Source organism: Pelophylax lessonae, assembly GCF_965119305.1.
Source record: "Pelophylax lessonae genome assembly, contig: HAP1_SCAFFOLD_538, whole genome shotgun sequence".
In the NCBI taxonomy this organism is placed as follows: Eukaryota; Metazoa; Chordata; class Amphibia; order Anura; family Ranidae; genus Pelophylax; species Pelophylax lessonae.
The window spans coordinates 77,035-89,405 of NW_028119807.1; the positions used below are offsets into that span (position 1 = coordinate 77,035).

General features: G+C 53.7%; 1 protein-coding gene across 1 annotated transcript in view; it reads left to right on the plus strand.

Moving 5' to 3' along the window:
• Nucleotides 1–12,299, plus strand: part of LOC309543960 (ephrin type-B receptor 2-like) — a gene marked incomplete at its 3' end in the record, with an annotated part of 89,327 nt that extends 77,028 nt beyond the window's left edge. The window contains 7 exon segments of the mRNA XM_082276366.1: nucleotides 1,339–1,463; nucleotides 5,470–5,632; nucleotides 6,193–6,301; nucleotides 8,773–8,840; nucleotides 9,397–9,519; nucleotides 9,626–9,873; nucleotides 12,040–12,299. Coding sequence (XP_082132492.1) covers nucleotides 1,339–1,463; nucleotides 5,470–5,632; nucleotides 6,193–6,301; nucleotides 8,773–8,840; nucleotides 9,397–9,519; nucleotides 9,626–9,873; nucleotides 12,040–12,299 — 1,096 coding nt within the window.
• Nucleotides 12,300–12,371: the final 72 nt, after the last annotated feature.

Sequence of the window (12,371 nt, forward strand, 5' to 3'; positions counted from 1 at the left end):
AGGAATGCTTCACATCCCGACTGTTTAGGAAACTTTCTCCTAATTGTGTGCCGGCACGTAGGGGGAATTTTTGGCAGCGTTTGACGGTAATTGCTAACATACATCCCAGAAATGTGCCGCTGTGTCAGGATCCCTGTAAAATCTACAGAGAGCTCTTCCTCTAAATAAACAGCTGGGCCGGCACACATCTCACACAAACCTCCCCGTGTAAAATATTCAAAGATGTGTCCAGAGCAATGTGGGAAAATGCCGAGGGGCAATAGAGGTGTCGGGATCGCTCTTCTTACCAGGCCTTGCCGCCCCCGCTAAGTCTTAATTACTTGCTGCACAATGTCTGTTGGCCCATTTCTACCACAAACATTCAAGACCCTGACCCAAAATATTCTCATTAGATGCCGTATTGCTGATATTTGTCATGTGATTGAGATTCCTCCCAATGGAGCTTTTCATTGTCACCAGATTAGAAATGGCACCATTACAACTTCTCATAAGAGCAAGAAGCGGCAAAAAACAAACCAAAACCCTAAAATGTTGTCGGGGGTGGAAGGTTGGAGTGCAATCTGTGCCGCCTGGTGTATGGAGCCTGTTAGTAGCAGCACTGGATCCTTCATTTATCAGCTGTCACCTGTGTCTCCCCTGCACCCCGTGTACATCCATCTCTGTTCATCGACATTCATGCAGACCTTTCCGCAGCACCCGCCTTTCTGCTGGGGATCCGGGAACCCCTTTTTAATCATTTGTGATGCAGGAGAGGAATTCCCAGACATGCCCACTGCAGGCTTCTCACATCCCAATACCTCCATGTATCTGAGCGTTCCTAACAAGTTCCTTATATTTGCCAATTTGCACCGGACGGGTGATAAGGGGGGCAGGGAGGGAGGAAGCTGCACAGTCTGGATTCTGGCTGCAGTAGATGGTTCAGTAACTTTAGCACAGCTTTCAGAGAATTAGTCATGAGTGTGTATAGGAGTGTGGAGCCCCGGGCCCTGTTGGTCAATGGATGTCAGATAATAAGGGAGAAGGCCATACAAAGAAAACACCTTTTAACTACCCCTCCCCCCTCCGTCCATTCAGACCCCCCACAGTGCATTGATTGGTCAGTGAGGAGACGATGGGTCACCCATCCAGACGGGTTGCTTCTCGACCTGGAAAAATAGGCCAGGCGCTGAGATTAGATCTGACAGCTCCTGTGTGCAGATCCACGAGTCTGCCGCTAACCGGACTGTCAGCGGCCTGTCACCAGGAGAGGTGAACTTTCCGCTCCAGTAATCTCCCTTCCCAGGAAAATATGATTTTCATATTACGGGGCCTCACTCCGCTCTCTCTTCTGTCTTCCAGCTCCATCCTCCGTCTCCATCATGCATCAGGTCAGCCGTGCCGTGGACAGCATCACCTTGTCCTGGTCTCAGCCGGACCAACCCAATGGGGTCATACTGGACTACGAGCTTATGTATTATGAGAAGGTGGGTGTCACATACAAGGGTAAGGAATGGGTGTCACTGCCCAGCCACGTCACATGTACCCATCTCCATAGGTATGGACACCCATATCCCATCTCATTTCCCTCAGTCTTCTAGTTGGTGTCACATACAAGGGTACGCAATGGGTGTCACTGCCCAGCCACGTCACATGTACCCATCTCCATAGGTATGGACACCCATATCCCATCTCATTTCCCTCAGTCTTCTAGTTGGTGTCACATACAAGGGTACGCAATGGGTGTCACTGCCCAGCCACGTCACATGTACCCATCTCCATAGGTATGGGCACCCATATCCCATCTCATTTCCCTCAGTCTTCTAGTTGGTGTCACATACAAGGGTAAGCAATGGGTGTCACTGCCCAGCCATGTCACATGTACCCATCTCCATAGGTATAGACACCCATATCCCATCTCATTTCCCTCAGTCTTCTAGTTGGTGTCACATACAAGGGTACGCAATGGGTGTCACTGCCCAGCCACGTCACATGTACCCATCTCCATAGGTATAGACACCCATATCCCATCTCATTTCCCTCAGTCTTCTAGTTGGTGTCACATACAAGGGTAAGCAATGGGTGTCACTGCCCAGCCACGTCACATGTACCCATCTCCATAGGTATAGACACCCATATCCCATCTCATTTCCCTCAGTCTTCTAGTTGGTGTCACATACAAGGGTAAGCAATGGGTGTCACTGCCCAGCCACGTCACATGTACCCATCTCCATAGGTATGGACACCCATATCCCATCTCATTTCCCTCAGTCCTCTAGTTGATGTCACATACAAGGGTAAGCAATGGGTGTCACTGCCCAGCCAAGTCACATGTACCCATCTCCATAGGTATAGACACCCATATCCCATCTCATTTCCCTCAGTCTTCTAGTTGGTGTCACATACAAGGGTAAGCAATGGGTGTCACTGCCCAGCCACGTCACATGTACCCATCTCCATAGTTATGGGCACCCATATCCTATTCATTGTTTTATGGTGGGGATTGGAGGGTGAGTGACCACCCACATTGATGAATGTGGATAGTGCTGCTTCCATCTTCCAGGTATAGATCACTCAGAGGGTCTCTTCTCCGGCTTGGCTCAGGAGTAGTCGTCACACTGATATAATACTGTGTGAGTGTTGGGTGATCCATCTGGCAGCTGGTATTCCATAAATCTGCCCTTCACCGGTCCTGACCACTGAAGTGTAAAGGTGTCAGTGATCGAGGACAGGTCACCTTCCCTCACAGATCTTCCCAGCATGCAGCTCCTTCATTTATAAGTAGAATGAAGAGGACCTGTACAGTAATAGAGAGCTGCACATCCCAGGAGGGATGGGGTATATATATATATATATATATACACATTGTACTGATAGCATTGTGTGCATCTGCTGTATTGTGAGGAGAGCGATCACATGATCCCAGCACTATAGCTGATATACTGAATGGGACAGGACAATGCCGTTGATCGTTCAGATAATAGATCTGGATTTGTCTGATCTCTTGTCCTGGTCAGTGACTCAGGGAAAGGATCTCCTGTCCTGGTCAGTGACTCGGGGAAAGGATCTCCTGTCCTGGTCAGTGACTCAGGGAAAGGATCTCCTGTCCTGGTCAGTGCCTCGGGGAATGATCTCCTGTCCTGGTCAGTGACTCGGGGAAAGATCTCCTGTCCTGGTCATTGACTCGGGGAATGATCTCCTGTCCTGGTCAGTGACTCTGGGAATGATCTCTTGTCCTGGTCAGTGACTCTGGGAATGATCTCTTGTCCTGGTCAGTGACCCGGGGAATGATCTCCTGTCCTGCTCAGTGACTCGGGGAAAGGATCTCCTGTCCTGGTCAGTGACTCGGGGAATGATCTCCTGTTCTGGTCAGTGACTCGGAGAAAGGATCTCCTGTCCTGGTCAGTGACTCGGAGAAAGGATCTTCTGTCCTGGTCAGTGACTCGGAGAAAGGATCTTCTGTCCTGCTCAGTGACTCTGGGAAAGGATCTCCTGTCCTGCTCAGTGACTCGGGGGAAAGGATCTCCTGTCCTGGCCAGTGCCTCGGGGAATGATCTCCTGTCCTGCTCAGTGACTCGGGGAAAGATCTCCTGTCCTGGTCAGTGACTCGGGGAAAGATCTCCTGTCCTGGTCAGTGACTCTGGGAATGATCTCCTGTCCTCATCAGTGACTCTGGGAATGATCTCCTGTCCTGCTCAGTGACCCGGGACAAGGATCTCCTGTCCTCGTCAGTGCCTCGGGGAAAGGATCTCCTGTCCTGGTCAGTGCCTCGAGGAAAGGATCTCATGTCCTGGTCAGTGCCTCGGGGAAAGGATCTCCTGTCCTGGTCAGTGCCTCGGGGAAAGGATCTCCTGTCCTGCTCAGTGACTCGGGGAATGATCTCCTGTCCTGGTCAGTGACTCGGGGAATGATCTCCTGTCCTGCTCAGTGACTCGGGGAAAGGATCTCCTGTCCTGGTCAGTGACTCGGGGAATGATCTCCTGTCCTGGTCAGTGACTCGGAGAAAGGATCTCCTGTCCTGGTCAGTGACTCGGAGAAAGGATCTTCTGTCCTGGTCAGTGACTCGGGGAAAGGATCTCCTGTCCTGCTCAGTGACTCTGGGAAAGGATCTCCTGTCCTGCTCAGTGACTCTGGGAAAGGATCTCCTGTCCTGCTCAGTGACTCGGGGAAAGGATCTCCTGTCCTGCTCAGTGACTCTGGGAAAGGATCTCCTGTCCTGCTCAGTGACTCGGGGAAAGGATCTCATGTCCTGGTCAGTGCCTCGGGGAAAGGATCTCCTGTCCTGGTCAGTGCCTCGGGGAAAGGATCTCCTGTCCTGGCCAGTGCCTCGGGGAATGATCTCCTGTCCTGCTCAGTGACTCGGGGAAAGATCTCCTGTCCTGGTCAGTGACTCTGGGAATGATCTCCTGTCCTCATCAGTGACTCTGGGAATGATCTCCTGTCCTGCTCAGTGACCCGGGACAAGGATCTCCTGTCCTCGTCAGTGCCTCGGGGAAAGGATCTCCTGTCCTGGTCAGTGCCTCGAGAAAAGGATCTCATGTCCTGGTCAGTGCCTCGGGGAAAGGATCTCCTGTCCTGGTCAGTGCCTCGGGGAAAGGATCTCCTGTCCTGCTCAGTGACTCGGGGAATGATCTCCTGTCCTGGTCAGTGACTCGGGGAATGATCTCCTGTCCTGCTCAGTGACTCGGGGAAAGGATCTCCTGTCCTGGTCAGTGACTCGGGGAATGATCTCCTGTCCTGGTCAGTGACTCGGAGAAAGGATCTCCTGTCCTGGTCAGTGACTCGGAGAAAGGATCTTCTGTCCTGGTCAGTGACTCGGGGAAAGGATCTCCTGTCCTGCTCAGTGACTCTGGGAAAGGATCTCCTGTCCTGCTCAGTGACTCGGGGAAAGGATCTCCTGTCCTGCTCAGTGACTCTGGGAAAGGATCTCCTGTCCTGCTCAGTGACTCGGGGAAAGGATCTCATGTCCTGGTCAGTGCCTCGGGGAAAGGATCTCCTGTCCTGGTCAGTGCCTCGGGGAAAGGATCTCCTGTCCTGCTCAGTGACTCGGGGAATGATCTCCTGTCCTGGTCAGTGACTCTGGGAAGGCTCTCCTGTCCTGGTCAGTGACTCGGGGAAAGGATCTCCTGTCCTGGTCTGTGACTCGGAGAAAGGATCTCCTGTCCTGGTCAGTGACTCGGAGAAAGGATCTCCTGTCCTGGTCAGTGCCTTGGGGAAAGGATCTCCTGTCCTGCTCAGTGACTCGGGGAATGAAGCCAAGGATCAGGAGGAATGGTTCTACATTTCTGTTTTTGGGGTTCACGGTCTAGAGCGGGGACTGACACCATCCGCACCTAAATTGCAGGATGGGGAACTGATATTCAGTTTGTCTCCATATGGCTCCTACACCATTGTTACCTCATCAGTGGTGACAATATTGAGCTGGCGTTATAGGTGGGAGAGGGGCACAGCAGTATCATTGGATAATATTAACACCATACCTTGCCTTTCCAGGACCTGACGGAACACAATTCCTCTGTGGTGAAAAGTCCCACCAACACTGTTACAGTGCCCGGCCTGAAAGCTGGGACCATCTACGTCTTCCAGGTTAGAGCGCGGACAGTGGCTGGCTATGGACGCTATAGTGGAAAGATGTACTTCCAGACCATGACAGAAGGTGAGAGGAATCCTATATACCATATATACTGCTGGGTGCCGGCCTGTGTGTGCCATGGTCTCATGTCTCCCATGATCTATTTCCTCTCTTGTTTCGTCTTGTGGCTCATAACAGCCAGTCACATGATCTATGTGCCTATCCAAGGAGCCCGAACCTCAATCTGTCCCCTCATACTGAGTCTTCTGATATTTATTGTTCAGATTTACCAAGACATGGCCCGTCCTCTTCCTCCTCATACATGGCCCGTCCTCTTCCTCCTCATACATGGCCCGTCCTCTTCCTCCTCATACTGAGTCTTCTGATATTTATTGTTCAGATTTACCAAGACATGGCCCGTCCTCTTCCTCCTCATACATGGCCCGTCCTCTTCCTCCTCATACATGGCCCGTCCTCTTCCTCCTCATACTGAGTCTTCTGATATTTATTGTTCAGATTTACCAATACATGGCCCGTCCTCTTCCTCCTCATACATGGCCCGTCCTCTTCCTCCTCACACCATGTCTTCTGATATTTATTGTTCAGATTTACTAATTAATGACCCGTCCTCTTCCTCCTCACAGCCGAATACCAAAGCAGCTTCCAAGAAAAACTGCCGCTCATTATTGGCTCGTCTGCCGCAGGTCTGGTGTTCCTCATCGCCCTGGTGGTCATCATCATCGTCTGCAACAGGTAGAGTAGCTTGGATTGGACGTTTGTTGTCATGTGATCTCCAGCCATTCACGGGACTGGCATAGTCCTTGATATCCACCCTTAATAGTGACACAATGGCAGTTATTGGTCTGCTGTAGAGTTGGAACTGAGGGGGTTCTTTATAAAGGTTGGAATCAGGAATTGCCCGTTTTTATCTTGGGGCTTCTTGTTCCGACACCTTTTGTAGTCTGAAGTTATCACATCCCATTGTGCAGCACTACGGACACTGGTGGGGTTACCGCGTATGGACTTTCCAAGGGATGAGATGTGGTGTGCGGGTCCAATGTGCAGGACTTTCCAGGGTGTGAGGTGCGGGTCCAATGTGCAGGACTTCCAGGGTGTGAGATTTGGTGTGGGGGTCGTCCAATTCGTAGGACTTTCCAGGGTGTGGTGATTTGGGGTGCGGGTCGTCCAATGCGCAGGACTTTCCAGGGTGTGAGATTTGGGGTGCGGGTCGTCCAATGCGCAGGACTTTCCAGGGTGTGGTGATTTGGGGTGCGGGTCGTCCAATGTGCAGGACTTTCCAGGGTGTGAGATTTGGGGTGTGGGTCCAATGCGCAGGACTTTCCAGGGTGTGGTGGTTTGGGGTGCGGGTTGTCCTATGTGCAGGACTTTCCAGGGTGTGAGATTTGGGGTGCGGGTCGTCCAATGCGCAGGACTTTCCAGGGTGTGGTGATTTGGTGTGCAGGTTGTCCAATTTGTAAGACTTTTCAGGGTGTGAGATTTGGTGTGTGGGTCCAATGCGCAGGACTTTCCAGGGTGTGAGATTTGGGGTGCGGGTCGTCCAATGTGCAGGACTCTCCAGGGTGTGGTGATTTGGGGTGCGGGTTGTCCAATGCGCAGGACTTTCCAGGGTGTGAGATTTGGGGTGCGGGTCCAATGTTCAGGACTTTCCAGGGTGTGAGATTTGGGGTGCGGGTCGTCCAATGCGCAGGACTTTCCAGGGTGTGAGATTTGGTGTGCAGGTTGTCCAATTTGTAAGACTTTTCAGGGTGTGAGATTTGGTGTGTGGGTCCAATGCACAGGACTTTCCAGGGTGTGGTGGTTTGGGGTGCGGGTTGTCCTATGTGCAGGACTTTCCAGGGTGTGAGATTTGGGGTGCGGGTCGTCCAATGCGCAGGACTTTCCAGGGTGTGGTGATTTGGTGTGCAGGTTGTCCAATTTGTAAGACTTTTCAGGGTGTGAGATTTGGTGTGTGGGTCCAATGCGCAGGACTTTCCAGGGTGTGAGATTTGGGGTGCGGGTCGTCCAATGTGCAGGACTCTCCAGGGTGTGAGATTTGGGGTGCGGGTCCAATGTTCAGGACTTTCCAGGGTGTGAGATTTGGGGTGCGGGTTGTCCAATGTGCAGGACTTTCCAGGGTGTGGTGATTTGGGGTGCGGGTTGTCCAATGTGCAGGACTTTCCAGGGTGTGGTGATTTGGGGTGCGGGTCCAATGTGCAGGACTTTCCAGGGTGTGGTGATTTGGGGTGCGGGTCGTCCAATGCGCAGGACTCTCCAGGGTGTGGTGATTTGGGGTGCGGGTCGTCCAATGCGCAGGACTTTCTAGGGTGTGAGATTTGGGGTGCGGGTCGTCCTATGTGCAGGACTTTCCAGGGTGTGAGATTTGGGGTGCGGGTCGTCCAATGCGCAGGACTTTCCAGGGTGTGGTGATTTGGGGTGCAGGTTGTCCAATGTGCAGGACTTTCCAGGGTGTGGTGATTTGGGGTGTGGGTCCTATGTGCAGGACTTTCCAGGGTGTGGTGATTTGGGGTGTGGGTCCTATGTGCAGGACTTTCCAGGGTGTGAGATTTGGGGTGCGGGTTGTCCAATGTGCAGGACTTTCCAGGGTGTGGTGATTTGGGGTGCGGGTCCAATGTGCAGGACTTTCCAGGGTGTGGTGATTTGGGGTGCGGGTCGTCCAATGCGCAGGACTCTCCAGGGTGTGAGATTTGGGGTGCGGGTTGTCCAATGCGCAGGACTTTCCAGGGTGTGAGATTTGGGGTGTGGGTCCTGTGTGCAGGACTTTCCAGGGTGTGAGATTTGGGGTGCGGGTTGTCCAATGTGCAGGACTTTCCAGGGTGTGGTGATTTGGGGTGCGGGTCGTCCAATGCGCAGGACTTTCCAGGGTGTGAAATTTGGGGTGCGGGTTGTCCAATGTGCAGGACTTTCCAGGGTGTGGTGATTTGGTGTGCGGGTCCAATTTGTAAGACTTTTCAGGGTGTGAGATTTGGTGTGTGGGTCCAATGTGCAGGACTTTCCAGGGTGTGAGATTTGGGGTGCGGGTCGTCCTATGTGCAGGACTTTCCAGGGTGTGGTGATTTGGGGTGCGGGTCGTCCAATGTGCAGGACTTTCCAGGGTGTGAGATTTGGGGTGCGGGTTGTCCAATGCGCAGGACTTTCCAGGGTGTGGTGATTTGGGGTGCGGGTCGTCCTATGCGCAGGTTAAGTGCCTTTTGTGTTTCTTCCAGAAGACGAGGCTTCGAGCGGGCCGACTCGGAGTACACCGACAAACTGCAGCACTACACGAGTGGACACAGTACGTACCGACTGCCCTCTCCACCTCTAGCGCCGCGTTCTCTCGTTGGTTCGTTGCCTAATTTGTTCCCTTAAGATTGTAATGTATCCACAAACCCATAAAAATCATTCATCCGCCATCCTCCCTCCAACAGTCCCGCCCCCATCCTCCAACAGTCCCGCCCCCGGGGCCAAGCCTCATCATCCTTAACATTCATTACAATTCCCACCACCCATGGTCCTCCCTGGCCGGGACACCCCGCCCTTTTCCTCTCCATAAGATAATTAGAAGTGGGGGTTCTGTAGTCCTACAGCAGAGAGCTGGCAGAGGCCAAGCAGTGATTGGGATTTTAGGGCAGAGTTGTCTGGATTTTCGGAGGTCACCGGAGTTCAGAGGGGTCAGAAAACCCGGGAAATGGAATCACTGAAGATGGATTCCTCAGACTTTACATTTCTCAGTAGCCATAGATGATTTGTGTAATCCATCCCCAGATCCTCCACCAATCACCTCCACTCTGTGTCATCTCTGTCCTCGTCTTCTCTGTCCTCCTCTCATGCCACTCTCCCCTCCTCCGCAGTGACTCCAGGGATGAAAATTTACATCGACCCTTTCACATACGAGGATCCCAATGAAGCCGTGCGGGAGTTCGCCAAAGAGATTGACATTTCGTGTGTGAAGATCGAGCAGGTGATTGGAGCAGGTGAGAGCCGTTCTGGTCGGTCATATGGGGGTGGGGTAGGGGGGGGGGGCAGGGATGGTCTTTATATTGGCCCTGACAGGCTCTGTTCCCTCGGTGTCTCCTGTAGGGGAATTCGGGGAAGTTTGCAGCGGACATCTGAAGCTCCCAGGTAAGCGGGAGATCTTTGTGGCCATCAAGACGCTGAAGTCGGGGTACACAGAGAAGCAGCGGAGAGATTTCCTGAGTGAAGCCAGCATCATGGGGCAGTTTGATCACCCCAACGTCATCCATCTGGAAGGAGTTGTCACCAAGAGTGCCCCCGTCATGATCATCACTGAGTTCATGGAGAATGGATCTCTGGACTCCTTCCTCCGGGTACGACCTCTGCTGTCCATCTTATAGCACCACCATGGGCCGTGTCCAGGGAGACAATGAGATCCCCGACAATACATTCTGGGGTTCACACTGTAAGCAGATTGGGGGATATCTATATGGTGGGAAATATCTGACTTCAGAGAGGTCATAAAAAGGGGGGGCAAGCACCGGATCCATCCTATTCCAGACAGCCGGTGTATTACGGTGAACCCCTTCACATACCGGCCACCGGGAGGGAAAAGGGGCGGAGCTCATATCTGAGAAATACGTCATTACCAGTCTGACATCGAATCTTTGCCGGGGGGAGGGGTTAGGGATTCTCCAGCTTTATATCAGTAATGGAAGTGAAGACATGTTGGATTTCTGCCTCTAAGTCTTCCTCCATCTTTAGCTGGTTGCCTAGGTTACAGTTTATCCTTATAGTCTATAGGTCAGATATTGTGTCCCACCATTTCTGTGACAGCACTGGGGTTCCGGTGCAGCCAATCATCCAGCACCATCGCTGTCACATGGCCCCAGACCTGCGCACTGAAGTTTAGTTGAGTATTTACCCTGGGGTGGCAGTTTAGAAAGTCTGTCGCACTGACCTGGGGGGCAGCAGTTGAGGGAACCTGTCCCTCTGTCCTGGGGGGGGGGGGGGGGGGGCAGTTGAGTGAACCTGTGGCTCTGTCCTGAGGGGGGGGTGGCAGTTGAGTGAACCTGCTTTGTCCTGAGGGGGGGGGGTGGCAGTTGAGTGAACCTGTCTCTCTGTCCTGGGGGGGTGGCAGTTGAGTGAACCTGCTTTGTCCTGAGGGGGGGGGGTGGCAGTTGAGTGAACCTGCTTTGTCCTGAGGGGGGGTGGCAGTTGAGTGAACCTGTCTCTCTGTCCTGGGGGGGTGGCAGTTGAGTGAACCTGTCTCTCTGTCCTAGGGGGGGGGTGGCAGTTGAGTGAACCTGCTTTGTCCTGAGGGGGGGGGGTGGCAGTTGAGTGAACCTGCTTTGTCCTGAGGGGGGTGGCAGTTGAGTGAACCTGCTTTGTCCTGAGGGGGGGGGGTGGCAGTTGAGTGAACCTGTCTCTCTGTCCTGGGGGGGGGGGGGGGCAGTTGAGTGAACCTGTGGCTCTGTCCTGAGGGGGGGGTGGCAGTTGAGTGAACCTGCTTTGTCCTGAGGGGGGGGGGTGGCAGTTGAGTGAACCTGTCTCTCTGTCCTGGGGGGGTGGCAGTTGAGTGAACCTGTCTCTCTGTCCTAGGGGGGGGGTGGCAGTTGAGTGAACCTGCTTTGTCCTGAGGGGGGGGGTGGCAGTTGAGTGAACCTGCTTTGTCCTGAGGGGGGTGGCAGTTGAGTGAACCTGCTTTGTCCTGAGGGGGGGGGGTGGCAGTTGAGTGAACCTGTCTCTCTGTCCTGGGGGGGTGGCAGTTGAGTGAACCTGCTTTGTCCTGAGGGGGGGGGGGTGGCAGTTGAGTGAACCTGCTTTGTCCTGAGGGGGGGTGGCAGTTGAATGAACCTGTCTCTCTGTCCTGGGGGGGTGGCAGTTGAGTGAACCTGCTTTGTCCTGAGGGGGGGGGGGTGGCAGTTGAATGAACCTGTCTCTCTGTCCTGGGGGGGGGGGTGGCGGCAGTTGAGTGAACCTGCTTTGTCCTGAGGGGGGGGTGGCAGTTGAGTGAACCTGCTTTGTCCTGAGGGGGGGGGGTGGCAGTTGAGTGAACCTGTCTCTCTGTCCTAGGGGGGGGGTGGCAGTTGAGTGAACCTGCTTTGTCCTGAGGGGGGGGTGGCAGTTGAGTGAACCTGTCTCTCTGTCCTGGGGGGGTGGCAGTTGAGTGAACCTGTCTCTCTGTCCTGGGGGGGTGGCAGTTGAGTGAACCTGCTTTGTCCTGAGGGGGGGGGGGGGTGGCAGTTGAGTGAACCTGCTTTGTCCTGAGGGGGGGGGGGTGGCAGTTGAGTGAACCTGTCTCTCTGTCCTAGGGGGGGGGTGGCAGTTGAGTGAACCTGCTTTGTCCTGAGGGGGGGGTGGCAGTTGAGTGAACCTGTCTCTCTGTCCTGGGGGGGTGGCAGTTGAGTGAACCTGTCTCTCTGTCCTAGGGGGGGGGGGGCGGCAGTTGAGCGAACTTGCTTTGTCCTGATGATCATCGTTCGATGAATGTACAGCGAAGGTTTCCTCTGACTCGGTTCTCTTTTCTGTCTCTGCAGCAGAATGACGGTCAGTTCACGGTGATCCAGCTGGTGGGAATGCTGAGGGGGATCGCCGCGGGGATGAAGTATTTGGCGGATATGAATTACGTGCACCGGGATTTGGCCGCTCGGAACATCTTGGTGAACAGCAATTTGGTGTGTAAAGTCTCTGACTTTGGGTTGTCACGCTTTCTGGAGGACGACACGTCGGACCCCACTTATACCAGCGCCCTGGTGAGTACCGCGCTGTCACCTTCAGTTCAGGGGTGTCCCAGAATGTACGGTTCAGGGACTCCGCCTCATTATGGGTGGAGCCGCTCCTATGTTCAGAGCGGAGGGCGATGGTGGCG